The following is a 14784-nucleotide window of genomic DNA, read 5'->3' on the forward strand; positions in this document are numbered from 1 at the left end:
GGGAGTGGGAGGAAATAAAAAATAGTGCCCATTGAGGCTTTAAAAAAAATATTTATTTATTTTTGGCTGCATTGGGTCTTGGTTGCAGCATGTGGAATCTTTCATTGTGGTGCATGGGCTCCTCATTACCCATGGGCTCCAGAGAGCCTGGGCTTAGTAGTTGTAGTGTGTGAGCTCAATTGTAGCATATGGGATCCTAGTTCCAAGACCAGGGATCAAACCCTGTGTTGGAAGGCAGACTCTTAACCACTGGACCACCAGGGAAGTCCCGAGACTATCTTTTTTTATCAGTGAAGTTACAGCTTTTCCAGAAGCTCCACCTAATAGACATTCCCTGCCACCTTGTGAACCAGGTGCTATGGTGGCCATCTTATCCATCAAGAAGCCCAGGGAAATCAAGTTTTGCAGCTGGACAGCCAAAACTGGAATTCTACCAATAAGAAAAAAGAGTGAAAGGCTAGGTTCAGGCAACTCTTGGCCTTTGCCACTACACATGTGTGACTTTTTTTTCACATTGCCAAAAATATCTTCAAGGAAGTCGTTTTGAAGAGAGTATCAAGAGAGGAAAGCAAGAGACATGGTTTTTCAGGGAAGATGGAGGAGGACATGGGAGCAGGCGGAGGGCTGAGTGAGAGCTCTCTGACTCCCTGGAGGGGCAGAGAAGGGGCAGCCACGGCCGCCTCCAGGTGTAGCACATGGACCCCAAGTCCATGAACAGAGCCTTCACTCCTGCTCCTCTCCTCCCCGTGTCCCCACTAAGCGGGAGTATCCCTGTGACGCTGGCACAGTCAGGGGCCCAGGACTCAGCCCTGAGACTGAGGAGACCCTCCTTTCCGACAGGACTCCTGTGGGAGCCTGGACCTCCCGCCAGGAGCCCCCACACTTAAACAAGCAGTGCTCCAGGTCCCCCACTACCTGGGATGAGGATAAACCAGGCGCTTCAGTCCTGTTCTCATAACCTGCACCACCGCCCCCCCACCGCCACCCTCAACTCGCCCGCACCACCAGCACATTCCCTCCACCTTCCTCTTCCTCCCGGGAGGCCTAGCAAAACTTCAACAGAATGTGAGGACACTGGGCACCCTCTGCTCTGTTTCAGGCGCGGAGACTGTCCAGAGCGCCCTGGGGTCTGTGTGGTCCCGGCCATGGCCATGTGTTTTCCTGTCTGCAGAAACTGGAAGCTGGGGCGTAAGGACTCAATGGGCGATTTTTCGCAGCTCGCCAGACAGGACTACGAGGCCCTGAAGGAAAGGTGCCTGAGGGACGGCTGTCTCTTTGAGGACAAGAGCTTCCCGGCCGCCCTGAGCTCCATCGGCAGCGGGCCCCTGCTGCAGAAGCTGCCGAGCCGCCTGCAGTGGAGGCGGCCTCCGGTAAGGGGCCTCCGGACCCCACGCGCGCAGTGTGCGCCCAGACCATCTTCCCAGGGCTCGGGGCTTACTCACTGTCATTGATCCCCATGTGAAGGGCTCCAGGGAAGTCCCCACATTCCCATTTTCCAGAGAAAATCCAGGGTGATCCTGAAAGGGGTCTAAGCACTCCCTTACCCCCTGCTCTGAAGTACACGGAACAGTCGTGTACTTCACCAGAAGTGTACCAGAAATATATCTCAGTGTACTGCTTGGGTCCATCTGACTGACCAATACCATCTATCAGAGAGGAAGTTTAATACTCCCCTCCCCAAATCTGGCTGATGAAACACTTAGGTGAAGAAGCTACTAATCACTTTACAAAAGTCTTCTCTTTGTGAAATGCATCAACAGTTCCTTTAAAAGGCAACTTCTTAATGTGTTGAAAGGCAACCAGCTCCCCCCAAATTGGTTAACAAGTTGAAGATGGCTGGTGAACGGAACGAAGTTACTCTGGGCTACAAATCCTCCCCTTTTCTGTCCCGGATCAGCCAACCCCATCAGAGCCTACAACCCCAGACTTACCAAGTCCCTCTGTGTGTAAATTCCCCAGTAAACCTCCTACACTAGATGATAGCCAAGACTCTCCTCCTAGAGAATCTAGGGAACTGCTGAGGTAGCGAGTCTGTTATGCACCTGACTTTGTGGTGTGGTGCCCAGGTCCCCCGTTTGCTGGGAGACCTTGTGGAAGGGTGCCCAGGAAAAGACAGAGGGATTTAGGGTGTGCTGTGGAGCAGAGACCATCCCCCACTCTCCCCTTGACCCCACCCCTGCCTGCATCTCAGCATGGAAGCCAAAGAGACAGGTTAGACTGGGGGTTGGGAGTGGGAAGGAAGAGTAGCAAGGAGAATAATGGGAATGAGAAGATCTCTAGGAAAAATGAGAACACCCCAGAAAACAGATGCTTCCATTTGTCACAGGTACTCCAAGAAAAGTCCTTTTAGGTACAAGTGCTACTTCTCACTATCTACCCAGGGTTCTCTAGCACTCTGACTTAACACAAGCAGCAAGAAGGAATGAGAAAAAAAAAAAAAAAAAAAAAGAAGGAATGAGAAATACAGTGGGGAGAATCCTGAAATAGCCCTGATTTCACACATGTTCTGTATCTATGTGCCCAGAAGTCTAGTTTGGGGACATGGGAAACTATGGTCACTGTAGCTCCAGGGGCTTCTTTGTTCTCCATCAGAAGGACATTTCTGTCTGTTCCTGCAGGAGCTGCACAGCAACCCCCTTTTCTATTCTGCCAAGGCCAAACGGCTGGATCTGTGCCAGGGATTGGTAGGTAAGTCTGCACAGCCCCGAGACACACCTGGTACCTGCCAGCCCAGCTCAGCCAAGGCCGAGTGGGGTGGGGAAGAGGGGGTTCGAGAGATCCCAAGAGAGGAAATGGCCACCCTGAGATCCATCTTGACATGCTGTCATTTTCTGGGAGAACGATCACAACTGGTCGGTCCTCTGAGGATGCATGGGAACGCCACACCTTGCCTAACGATTCTCCTCCCTAACCAGTCTCCAGGTCTGGGTTTCATCTTGCGAAAATGGACTCACTCTACCATAGTTCCTGTAATGAGTCCTTCTTGGCACACCAGTCACTAGATGCTTTAGGATCTGAGCAGACCTATCTTCAACCCAACTCCCTTTTTAGAGGAAGAGGAAAAACCCTTGGCCATGAGGGAAGGCACATGTGTAGTCATACCCATTTCACAGACAGAGAAATGGAGTCCAGAAGGGTTGAACTTTTCTCAGAAGTGCATAAATCAGTTACAGAAGCAGGATTTAGAAAGGTTTGGTTGGGTGTGGGTCCCAGTTCCTGATGTTGGGGCATATGGGAAACTAAAAACTAGTCTGGGAATATAGTTCAGTTCTTGGTGTCAAGTCTGATTTCCAGACAATGTTCCCTACCCCTTGCTCTGCTCACTCACCATCTTTCTCTCTGATGCAGAATTCCCTTCTCTTAAACTAGGCCACAAGTCCAGAGAGGGTAGCAACTGGGACCAGGCATTTCTTGCCTGCAGTTAGTCCTCTAGATGCATGTGGACACTGGTAGCTTGCGCAGGCCTGTACAGTACATCCACGCAGACACTTGCGGTCTTCGCATGTATGTCCAGCAGATTCATGTGAATTCCATGTGCTCTCTGGCTTAGGTGACTGCTGGTTCTTGGCGGCTTTGCAAGCTCTGAGTTTGCACCAGGACATCCTGAGTCGTGTTGTTCCCCTAAATCAGAGTTTCACAAAGAAGTATGCTGGCATCTTCCAGTTCTGGGTGAGTGTCCTCTGGGTGCCCTAGCCTGGAGGAGACCATAGGAAAGAAGGTTCTGGAAGAGTCATATCTCTGCTCCCTGGGCTAACCATCCTCCATGGCCTTCTCTCCTTCCAGTTCTGGCACTTTGGAAAGTGGGTTCCGGTTGTGGTAGATGACCGACTACCTGTGAATGAAGCTGGCCAGCTGGTCTTTGTCTCTTCCACCTACAAGAACTTGTTCTGGGGAGCTCTTCTGGAAAAGGCCTATGCTAAGTAAGACAAATGCACAAACCTTTCACCTTTCCTTCCTGGCCCTTCCCTCCTCCTCTGTCTCTGTCTATCTCTCATGAACATTGAGGGAGGGCAAGAGGAGGCAGGGGACATTTATCAAGTGAGATACGAGGCCTAGCTCAGCAAATATAGAAGTGACACATCCAGGGTCTCTTATGTGAGGGTCACCCCATCAGAACAACCTTTCTGGAGTCTTACCTTTCCCTGATGGATGGACTTGTGCAGTAGGGATAGAAACTGAGTATGTATTGCTTTTTTGCCCCTGGGATGGGAGGAAGGGATAGCAGACACATGGCCTAGAAATAACCAAGCAGAGGGGTTCTTTAGACTTGTTTGGGCTGTCCTGTGTACAGTAGAAACACTCTTCCTTCTCTCACATCTGTTCCTTTCCTGGGCAGGCTCTCTGGCTCCTATGAAGACTTGCAGCGTGGCCAGGTGTCTGAAGCCCTTGTGGACTTCACTGGAGGGGTGACAATGACCATCAAGCTGGCAGAAGCCCCTGACAGCCTCTGGGATGTCCTAACCCGAGCCACCTACAGCAGAACCCTGATTGGCTGCCAGACCCACTGTGGGGTGAGACTGGGCTGTGCCCTGGCAGGACAGCGAACTCCCCACTCCCCTTCCCTTCACCCACCAGCTGCTGCTCTTGCCTCAGTGAATGCCCCGGACTCCCCCAACTCCCTCACCCAGAGTCCTGATGTTCAAACTAAACGATCAAAAAAAAAAACAAAACAAAAAACTAAACGATCAGAGCCGAGCCCCTGGGGCAGGCAAGAACCCCATAGAATACAGATGGTGTGCAGAGAAGGGAGCTAACATTTCTTGAGTGTCAACTACATGCAAGGGAGTTTACCGGCTCTGCTAGCTATCACTGTCTGATTTCATAACAAACAAGAACCCGGAAACTGTAGTAGGAAGTCCTCAGTTTAGCCCTGCCTCCACTAATGACCATCGTGTCACCTCACATGACTTAGCAGCTCTGAGTTGAGTTGCCCTCTGGAAAGCAGGGTGCCAATCACTGAAGAATGGCACCCTGACTTCTTCAAAGGCTCAAATGAGACTGTGGGTGCTAAAGAGCTTTGAAAATTGTAGGGAAAGACCACATAGGTCTCTCCCAACCCTTCCCATAAACCCTTGCTCCAGCCAGCAGGTCCCCCTGACTTCCAGGTTGGCTCTATCCCACAGAGCACTGACAGGAGTTCTCTATCTCTGCAGAAGGAGCGGGTGCTGGAGAATGGGTTAGTGGATGGCCATGCCTATACACTCACAGGCCTCAGGAAGGTGAGTGGAACCCGGCCCCTCTGTCTCTCTTCCACCTCTCCCTTCTCTCCAGGGCTTCTTCCCAATGCCTTACCTCATCTTGGTGAATGTTACTATCTGTGCCCAGTTTAGGGGTCAGTTCTCTGGTGGGCCTGCCGAAGCAGGTGGTGGGCTCCCCAGACCTCTGTGCCACTTTTCTCGGGTGAAATGGTGGGTTCAGGCTTTGCTGCCTCCAAGTATCATCCCAGCCTCTCTTGCCATGGGGCAGCCCTGGCCAATCAGCCATTTAGCCCCGATGGCTCAGCAGGTAAAAGAATCTGCCTGCAATGCAGAAGACACAGGAGCTGTGGGTTCGATCCCTGGGTTGGGAAGATTCCCTGGAGAAGGAAATGGCAACCCACTCCAGTACTCTTGTCTGGAAAATCCCAGGGACTGTAGCCCATGAGGCTCCTCTGTCCATGGGACTGCAAAGAGTCAGATACGAGTGAGTGACCAAGCATACACACAGCCCTCTTTTGTCTCGTAACCATTTCTTGAGCTTTGCTTTGCCCTGGGCTGCTAAATGATAACTTTTCTATCTGGGGTTTCCCTTCAAATTCCTGCTTCTTTCCCACATGCTCCTTTTCAACAGTCTTCCAGTTTCCTTCCATTGCTCTCTACCTTTTGAGCTTTATTAAACATTGAGAGGAAGATGAACCAGACAGGGACCCTATCTACAAAGAGCTTACCATCAAGTATGGAGACAAATCATATTTGAAATCTATAGGGAAGCAAAGTAGAAGCTGAAAGAAGGAAGCAATAATGAAAGTCTTCTGGGGTTTAGAGGTAGGAGAGAACATTTATCTGGTTGGGTTGGAGGGAAATCAGAAAAGGCTTTGTAGGGTAGGCGGCCTTGAGTTGGCCCTAAAAGATGGGTAGATTTGTGTCAGGGGAGAAAGGCCTTCCTAATGGAGGGAGCAGCAGGAGCGGAGCATGGAGATAAGGAATCAGCAGGTTGAATCTTGGAGAACTTCTGCTGTTCTGTAGAGGATGCAACTTCCCCAAAGTCCTCCAATTCCCTTAAACTCTGGTTCAGATTTTTTCAACTCCATTCACACCTGACTTCTAATCTCCTAGATCTCCATCAATCATATTTGGTGTGTTAAGAACTTTTTCATATTTAGATAACAAAATTTATACTTTAAAATATTTATTTTTATGATTTTATATTTATTTAACAAAATTAGCAATTAGTGTGTGATACTGTCTTAACTGCTTTACCAGTGTTAACTCAATGCTCACGACAGTCCTATGAGTAGGTACATTAGTAAGAAATTGGGAGATGTAAAGCAAGAGAAATGTCTTTTTTACAGTGTTTTCTAAAGCCAGATGTCTGAAATCCAGGGGACCTTAGTACCATCTTCCCTCTCATGGCTTGGGGAGAATCCTTCTGTACCTCCTCCCACGCAGGGTGTCTCCAGCTTTCCCTAGCTTCACACGCATAGCTCCAGTCTTTGCCTCCATCTTCACATGCCCGTCTCCTCTGTCTTTCCCTTTCTCTTCTGTAAGGACATTTGTCATTGAATTTAGGACCCACACTAATCCAGGGTGATTTCGTCTCAAAATCCTTAACTTAATTATACCTGAAAAGACCCTTTTTACAGATTAGATCAAATTGACAGATTCTCAGTAGACATATCTTTGAATGTTCAACTCATGCAATAGACGTGATCATTAACTTCTTTTCACAGATCAGGAAACAGACACGGAGAGGTTAAGTAACTTGCCTTAGGTCTCACAGAGAGTAAAACAGCAGAGCCATTTTCTCCTCTGCCAACTCCTAGGGCCTTTGAGGTTCATGTCAAGGTCTCAGCTGCAGGCATGAAATCACCCAGATATCTGTAGCATTTGCTGTTGGCCCTCAGCCCAGCCACCCGAACTGGTTCTCATTTCGTGCAGGTGACCACCAGACATGGACCTGAGTATCTCGTCAGGCTCCGGAACCCCTGGGGGAAGATAGAGTGGAAAGGAGACTGGAGTGACAGGTGAACGTCTGAGGCTGGCTGGGAGGGGTGAGGACGGGGTAGGTGAAGGCTGCAAAGAAGTTTGTTGTTGGGACACAAATTCCAGTGCATGCTTTTGGTCTCAGGTTGAATCAGGAAAGCTTTTAGACTATGTGGATCAATCCCTCATGTTTATAATTATTATTATTTTAAATTGAATAATAGTTGATTTATAATGTTGTGTTAGTTTCAGGTGTATAGCAAAGTGATTTACACAGACGCACACACGTACATATACAATGCTTAAATATACAGACCAATCTGCTTGTAATGCAGGAGACCCAGGTTTGATCTCTGGGTGGAGAAGATCCCCTGAAGAAGGGCATGGCTACCCGCTCCAGTATTCTTGCCTGGAGAATCCCATGGACAAAGGAGTCAGCGGGCTATAGTCCATAGGGTTGCAACGAGTCAGACACAACTTAACGACTAACACTTTCACTTCATTCATTGTAATAATTAAAGTTAATATTTATTGAGAACTTGCCAGCATTGTGCTAAAGCTTTTGAATTTTGATCATTTCATTGAGTCCTCCAAACAACACTATTATAAGGTAGGTGACTTCATCTCCATTTACTTATGAAGAAACTGATGCTTCAGTTCACTTCAGTCACTCAGTCGTATCTGACTCTTTGGGATCCCATGGACTGCAGCACACCAGGCTTCCCTGTCCATCACCAACTCTTGGAGCTTGATCAAACTCATGTCCATCGAGTCGGTGATGCCATCCAACCATCTCATCCTCTGTCGTCCCCTTCTCTTGCCTTCAGTCTTTCCCAGCATCAGGGTCTTTTCCAATGAGTCAGTTCTTCGCATCAGGTGGCCAAAGTATTGGACCTACAGCTTCAGCATCAGTCCTTCCAGTGAATATTCAGGACTGATTTCCTTTAGGATTGACTGGTTTGATTAGGTGAATTCTTTAAGGTCTCACAGCATGACTCAAGCAAGGTCTTTGGCATCTAGTCCAGTGCTCTGTCTAGTCAGTGTACACTAGGACTTGTCGAGTCAGCGTCAGACAGATCAGGCTTGGCCCCTACACTCTAATTACACTTAATGACCTCTGGGCATTCTGATTAGATGCCTACTTTTTGATTGTTTCTGCCTAAAATCAACCCTGTGGGCTTTACAGGCTACAGGCTGGCATAGGGCACAGGCAGAAAGGCAGACCAAGTGTTATAGTCCTTCCCCCTCTGGCAATGAAGATTTATAATACTTAACTCTACATATCACTTGGGGGCTTTCTTGATAGCTCAGTTGGTAAAGAATCCGCCTGCCGGAGACCCTGGTTCATTTCTTGGGTAGAGAAGATCCGCTCGAGAAGGGATAGGCTACCCATTCCAGTATTCTTGGGCTTTTGTTGTGGCTCAGCTGCTTAAGAATCTGCCTGCAATGCAGGAGACCTGGGTTGGATCCCTGGGTTGGGAAGATACCCTGGAGAAGGGAAAGGCTACCCATTCCAGTATTCTGGCCTGGAGAATTCCATGGACTGTATGATCCATGGTGTAGCAAAGAGTCAGACACAACTGAGTGACTTTCACTTTCACATATCACTTAAGAGTACAGAAACATTTTCACATGTGTATTATCACTGAATCATTTTTACGGGTGAAAAATTGAAGGCTCAGAAAAATAAGTGGAATTTTACTCCTGATAGTTTGTACTGCACTCTATTTATTATATTTTAATAAAGAGAATTGTCAGAGGGACTGGGTCTATGTAGAAAAATGGCATCCAAAGATATAAATAAATTTTAAAGTGTTACAGAAATATAGCATCATAATGTTGTTGCTAGTAGTTTGTTTAGGAAAACAAGTGCTTGTTTTGAGAAAAAAATGATGAGTTAAATTAGCTTTGTTAGCTGTGTGATCTTAAGCAACCTTCTTTGAGCCAGAAGTGTGATAAGGATTAAATAAAATGATGGGCTTTATTCCATAGTGTCTAATCTGCAGTTAGTCTCATCCAAAGTAGTTTTCATTTTGAGTAAATATTTTTTAAATCTAGAGATACCATTTGAGAATATCGTTCACTTCGCTTTTTATTATGTCCATAGTTCCCTTTACATCTTTGGGAACATGGAGCATATTTATAATAGGTGTTTTAATGTCCTTATTGACTAGTTCAATCATATTTCTCTTATTTCTAGGTCAGTTTTTATTCCTGGTCACAGATCACATTTTCTGCTTCTTCATACGCCTAGTAATTTTTTATTAGCTGCTGGACATTGTACATTTAGTTGCTTAGGGATTAAAATGATACTTTGAAGTTTTCTTTTAGGACAGATCTAGGAAAAACTGTGTTGAGGGGATAATTTGACCTCACTACTCAGGTGTAGACTCTGGGTTCTTTACGGAAGACCCCATGTATTCTGTAAGGGCTTTTAACCCTGGCTGGTGGGAATTCAAATGATTTCCAACCTGGTGTCAACTCTGGGAATTGTTCTCAGTATAATCCAGTCTTGTGGGGTTTCATTTCATGTATGCACAGATTCTGGTTTAGCCAAAGACTCAAGGGACCCCCTCTGAAGTTCTCTGGAGCTCCTTCCTTAAGTGGCCCTCTTCTCTTGGGCACTGTCTCCAGCAAATTCTAGCTGCCTGGTCCTCCCTGAACTTCAGACTCTGTCTCCTCCACTTAGCAAGACCGCCAGCTCTTTCAGGGTCCCTGTCCCTGCATCACTGTCTGGGGAATTAGTTTCAGGCAGGAGTCTAGTCAGCGTTAGGGCTCACTTCATTTGTCTCCCTCCTCTTGAGGTCACGGTTCTGTGCTGCCTGCTGTGTCCAAAAATGATTATTTCATGTATTTTGTCCCATTTTTAGCTGTGTATAGTGGGGAAGTGATACATGAAAGCCTTACTCTTTTATGGCCAGAAATAAAGTCCAAAATGACAGGTTGTGAAAAAAAGAAATAGCAATATAGATTCCAGTGGTAGTTCTGACATTTAATAACTTTGTGGCTTCAAGCAAGTGACCTGATCTCTTTTAACCTCAATTTCCTTACCTCTAAAAACGACAGTGGGGCTTCTCAGGTGGCGCTAGTGCTAAAGAACCCACTGGTCAGTGCAGGAGGCATAAGAAACACGGGTTCGATTCTGGGTCGGGAAGATCCCCTGGAGGAGGGCATGGCAACCCACTCCAGGATTCTTGCCTGGAGAATCCCATGGACAGAGGAGCCTGGAGGGGTACAGATCATAGAGACACAAAAGAATTGTTCACAACTGAAATGACTTAGCACGCATGCACACAAAAATGACAATAAAAATCCCTAGTTTGTAAAGTTGTTGTTATCCTTAAATAAAACATGTCAAGAGCCTAGTCCAGAGCTTGACTCAGAGTAAGTGATGTGCCTAGACTGAGCAACTAAGCCCATTATAGAGCATTTACTGAAGAGTTTCTTGCATGTCCTCTGTAATCCATTCCTCCCCCATGAAAACATTTCTTTTCTGTTTTCAGCTCGAGTATGTGGGACCTACTGAGCCCCAAGGAGAAGATTCTGCTGCTGAGAAAAGATGATGATGGAGAATTCTGGTATTTGACACAGGGACTCAGGACAGACGTCCTGGCTTACATTAGGACATCCATTCAGCAGACATTTATAGGGTGCCTCATATATGCCAGGCATTTCTTTTAGGAGATCAAGAAGACCCTTTAGGGGCTCACAGCCTAGCAGGGCAATCCAACATCCACAGTCTCTGTGCTAAGAGCAGAGACCTGTGGCATGGAGCTCAGTGGGTGCTCAGAGCAGAGAGTGTGGGTGGCCACCACCTCCTCTATGATTGCTGTTTCTTGCCAAACTATAAGCTACTCCACCTGCGCCCTCCAGAGCAAAGCGGTACTACCCTACCCACCCCAAAGCCTCTAACCTCTTTTTATGAATGGCCAATGCCCTAAGCTGATGCTGCTTTTGGGTGTCTGACATGAGACCCACCTGTTCCTCGTTTCCTTCGCATTTCACCCTTTCCAACCTGTCCCACGGGCCCCTCTTCTCCCCTTACCAATCCTTTTCAGACTTATTCTTAAAGAGGTCATTGAACTCAAGAGCCCTGGAAATACTACTACTTTCCTGTTACAGAGTAAACTGAGTATTTGCTGGTTCAGGTGGCATGCCTCGGGCCATAACATTAGCCTGTAGGGGCAAAGATTTTTTTAATCAATAGATGAGTAGGAACAGATCTGTGTGATTCTCACTGAACGTGTCTAAATCAATGCACAGCTATGAATACCCCAATTCTGCTTTATCACCGCCATCAGTGGCACAGGATCATTGCCCTCAGGTAGCCGTTGTTGGAGGCTGCTTTCAGCCATAGAGTAGGGTTTCTCCGTAGCACCACTTGCTGGTGATGGACCCTCATGCTGCTCCAGCCAGCCCCACTCACCTGGGTCTGCATTAGGGCATGGAGGATGGGGCCCTGGGTCTGGAGAGGGCTAGGCGCCTGATCCTTAGTTGCAGCTTCCCTCTGGTCCTGATGACTGAATGTCATCTCCATGGGCTTCCCTGGTGGCTCAAAGGGTAACGCATCTGCCTGTGATATGGGAGACCCAGGTTTGATCCCTGGGTTGGGAAGATCCCCTGGAGAAGGAAATGGCAACCCACTCCAGTATTCTTGCCTAGAGAATCCCATGGACAGAGGAGACTGGTGGGCTACAGTCCATAGGGTCGTAAAGAATCGGACGCAACTGAGCGACTACACTTTCTTTTCTTTCTTTTATTGTCTGCACAGGATGTCACTGCAGGACTTTAAAGCACATTTCATGCTTCTGGTCATCTGTAAACTGAGCCCAGGCCTGCTGACTCAGGAGGTGGGCCAGAAGTGGTCATACACCATGCTGGAGGGGAGATGGGAGAATGGGAGGACTGCTGGTGGCCAGATGAAGTCGCCCCGAGGTGAGTGTGTATATGGAAGCCAGAGGCTTTTGCAGCTAAAGTGGCAGTTTCTCCAGGCAAAGGCAGGGCTGTGGGCAGAGCCGTTCCCCGGGGCACCTAGCTGAGGAGGTAGGGGGCTTTGCTGGCCAAGCTGTGTGTGCTGGCCCTGGGCTGTGTCCAGTGGGAAGATGGGACACCTTTGTCCTAATTTGCACAGAGGCATAGAACTCTGTCAAGCTGCCCATCTGTTGCGGTTGCAGCTTTCTAGAGGGTGGGTTCTCTTTCCCCCAGCACCAGGAGGCCATAGGTGCACATGCATAATAGATAAGTTACATCTTTCTGTGATTTTTGGACAAGCCCTTTGATATGCTGAAGTAACAACCCGGTAACAGGCAGGATTGAAATTAGTATTTATATTGTATGTATCAGGCCCTCCTTACTTAGAGTTTGATAGAGAAACAAAGTCAAGGATTCCCAGGTCATCAAGTACAAGAGATGAACATATATACATTCTCCAAGTGGAGTGGTTTGGGGACTGCATCCCTTTCTCCACAGTGGAGGTACTGAGCCATCTCCATGGTAGGAAAGATTAGAGGGGTAGGATCTCAGCAAGGTCACAGTGGTCTTAGCTCTGACTTTCTCTCCCCCTCAGCCCTAACTTTCTCTCTCCTTCAGTGTCCCCCCAAAGGCTGAAGCTGCTCATAAGCTAAGGCTTGGTCCCCGTTAAAATGCAGCTGCCCTGGCACCATGGGCATCTTCTCTCCAATTAGTTAACACAGTCACCAACCCAGGCAGTGAACATACAGGACACAAAGTCTGTGCCAGGCAGTGTGCTGGGCCAAAGCTATTAATACAGGGAGAGTAACCTTTGGTCTCAGAGAAGGCAATGGCAACCCACTCCAGTACTCTTGCCTGGAAAATCCGATGGACAGAGGAGCCCGGTGGGCTGCAGTCCATGGGGTCACTAAGAGTTGGACAGGACTGAGCGACTTCACTTTCACTCTTCACTTGCATGCATTGGAGAAGGAAATGGCAACCCACTCCAGTGTTCTTGCCTGGAGAATCCCAGGGATGGGGTAGCCTGGTGGGCTGCCGTCTATGGGGTCGCACAGAGTCGGACACGACTGAAGTGACTTAGCAGCAGCAGCAACCTTTGGTCTGTGTGTCCATAAAAGAACCCGAGGTGGAGGAGGTGGGTGGGAAAGGGACAGAGCTATGGTGGAAGAGGCCCCAGCTCTGTTCAAGTGGCCCTGGAGTGGGAATCCCAGGGAGGCGCCCTGGATCTGTGCCCCTCCCTGTGGTTTGGCAAGCAGGATGCTAGGGAAACCTGTCTCACCTTGCTGTGTTTTGCCCCAGACACATTTTGGAAGAACCCACAGTTCCTGCTGTCAGTCTGGAGGCCCCAGGAGGGCAGGAGGTCCCAGTTGCTCTGCAGTGTGCTGGTATCCTTGCTCCAGAAGCCCAGACACAGGCACCGGAACCGGAAGCCTCACCTCGCCATTGGCTTCTACCTCTTCAGGGTCAGTAGGCCTCTCGTGGGGTCTTATCCTTTCTTCCTGTTCCCTGTCCTCTTTACCATCTGTCTCTCTGTCTGCCCACCTCCTTTGTCCACCATGGGTGCAAATCCTGTCTCTGTCCCTTGGGAATACGTGATCTAGAACAAGCCACCTCCTTGCATTTGAATATCAGTTTCTCCATCTGTAAAACGGGGACAGTGATAATTATGCAAAGGATGGAGCAGAAGAAGATCCTGTGGATAAAGCTTAGCATTGTACATAGCACAGTACAATGTCCATACAGTTGATACAGTTAATTCTGGTTCCCTTTGTCCCTATCCCCAGGCCAAGCTTACCTTGCCTCACCCTTTTCCAGAATTTCTAATGATGGATTAAAATGTCACTGACTAGAACTACAAGTCTGCTGGGAGGGGCGGTGGCCTCTGGGTAGAGCCTTCCTGTAAATCAGCCTCTATTAGAATTTGTGCTTGTGAAAGATCTGGATTCAGCACCTCATGAGGCCTCTTTCTTTGTTGTTTTTCAGGTGAACCAGGTGAGTCGCACACTTGCCCGCTGGCCCTGGTTGGGAGCGATGTCTCTCGTGGCCGGGGTCGCTGTGACTGCAGGAGCCTTACGTAAGGAGCTCTGGAAAGCGCTGGCAATAATGCCAACTGCCTGTGTGTGCAAGCACAGAACATCTGCTGCTCTTTTTAATCCAAGGTCCCCCCTAAAGTCCCTATGCCTGTGCAGAGAGGTCTGAGCCTGATGCAGAACCAATAAATTTTAGAATTTATTAAATCTCTACATAAATACCTAGGGCAAATATTTCAGACTGTCACAGCAAAGGAAGAATGATAAATCACAATCTTGCCTGAGTTATGAAGCCCATCATAAAATAGATCTATAACAGAGGGGACAACAGGAGTCTCTGCAACCCTCCACCCTAGGAATCAGGGATGAAAGCTTGGGAAAACAAAACAGAAAACGCAGGCAGAGGACAAGGATAGCTCTGTTTCAGCTGCAGTGGCAGCTTAGAGGGATCAGTTAAGAAGGCCTGAGCTCTCCTGGCCTCTGAAGGGTGGCAGCTATTATTTTGTTTCCCAAAGAAAACAGGAATGAAAAACTTAATTTTCTCAGATTAGACGCATTAGAGTAAAAGGGTTTTTATAAAGAAACCATTTTGCATTGGGTGT

At 48.0% G+C, this 14784-nt stretch overlaps 1 protein-coding gene across 1 annotated transcript in view; it reads left to right on the plus strand.

The window, feature by feature from the left end:
* CAPN14 (calpain 14) overlaps positions 1 to 14784 on the plus strand; it is a 37773-nt gene that overhangs the window by 8231 nt on the left and 14758 nt on the right. Inside the window, exons 2-12 of the mRNA XM_055540584.1 lie at positions 1100 to 1370; positions 2619 to 2688; positions 3551 to 3669; positions 3784 to 3920; positions 4337 to 4511; positions 5157 to 5219; positions 7137 to 7222; positions 10685 to 10759; positions 11953 to 12116; positions 13452 to 13615; positions 14136 to 14144. Coding sequence (XP_055396559.1) covers positions 1146 to 1370; positions 2619 to 2688; positions 3551 to 3669; positions 3784 to 3920; positions 4337 to 4511; positions 5157 to 5219; positions 7137 to 7222; positions 10685 to 10759; positions 11953 to 12116; positions 13452 to 13615; positions 14136 to 14144 — 1287 coding nt within the window. The 5' untranslated portion in view covers positions 1100 to 1145. The remainder of the gene's footprint in view (positions 1 to 1099; positions 1371 to 2618; positions 2689 to 3550; positions 3670 to 3783; positions 3921 to 4336; positions 4512 to 5156; positions 5220 to 7136; positions 7223 to 10684; positions 10760 to 11952; positions 12117 to 13451; positions 13616 to 14135; positions 14145 to 14784) is intronic.

Source organism: Bubalus kerabau, chromosome 11, assembly GCF_029407905.1.
Source record: "Bubalus kerabau isolate K-KA32 ecotype Philippines breed swamp buffalo chromosome 11, PCC_UOA_SB_1v2, whole genome shotgun sequence".
NCBI classification, from domain to species: domain Eukaryota; kingdom Metazoa; phylum Chordata; class Mammalia; order Artiodactyla; family Bovidae; genus Bubalus; species Bubalus kerabau.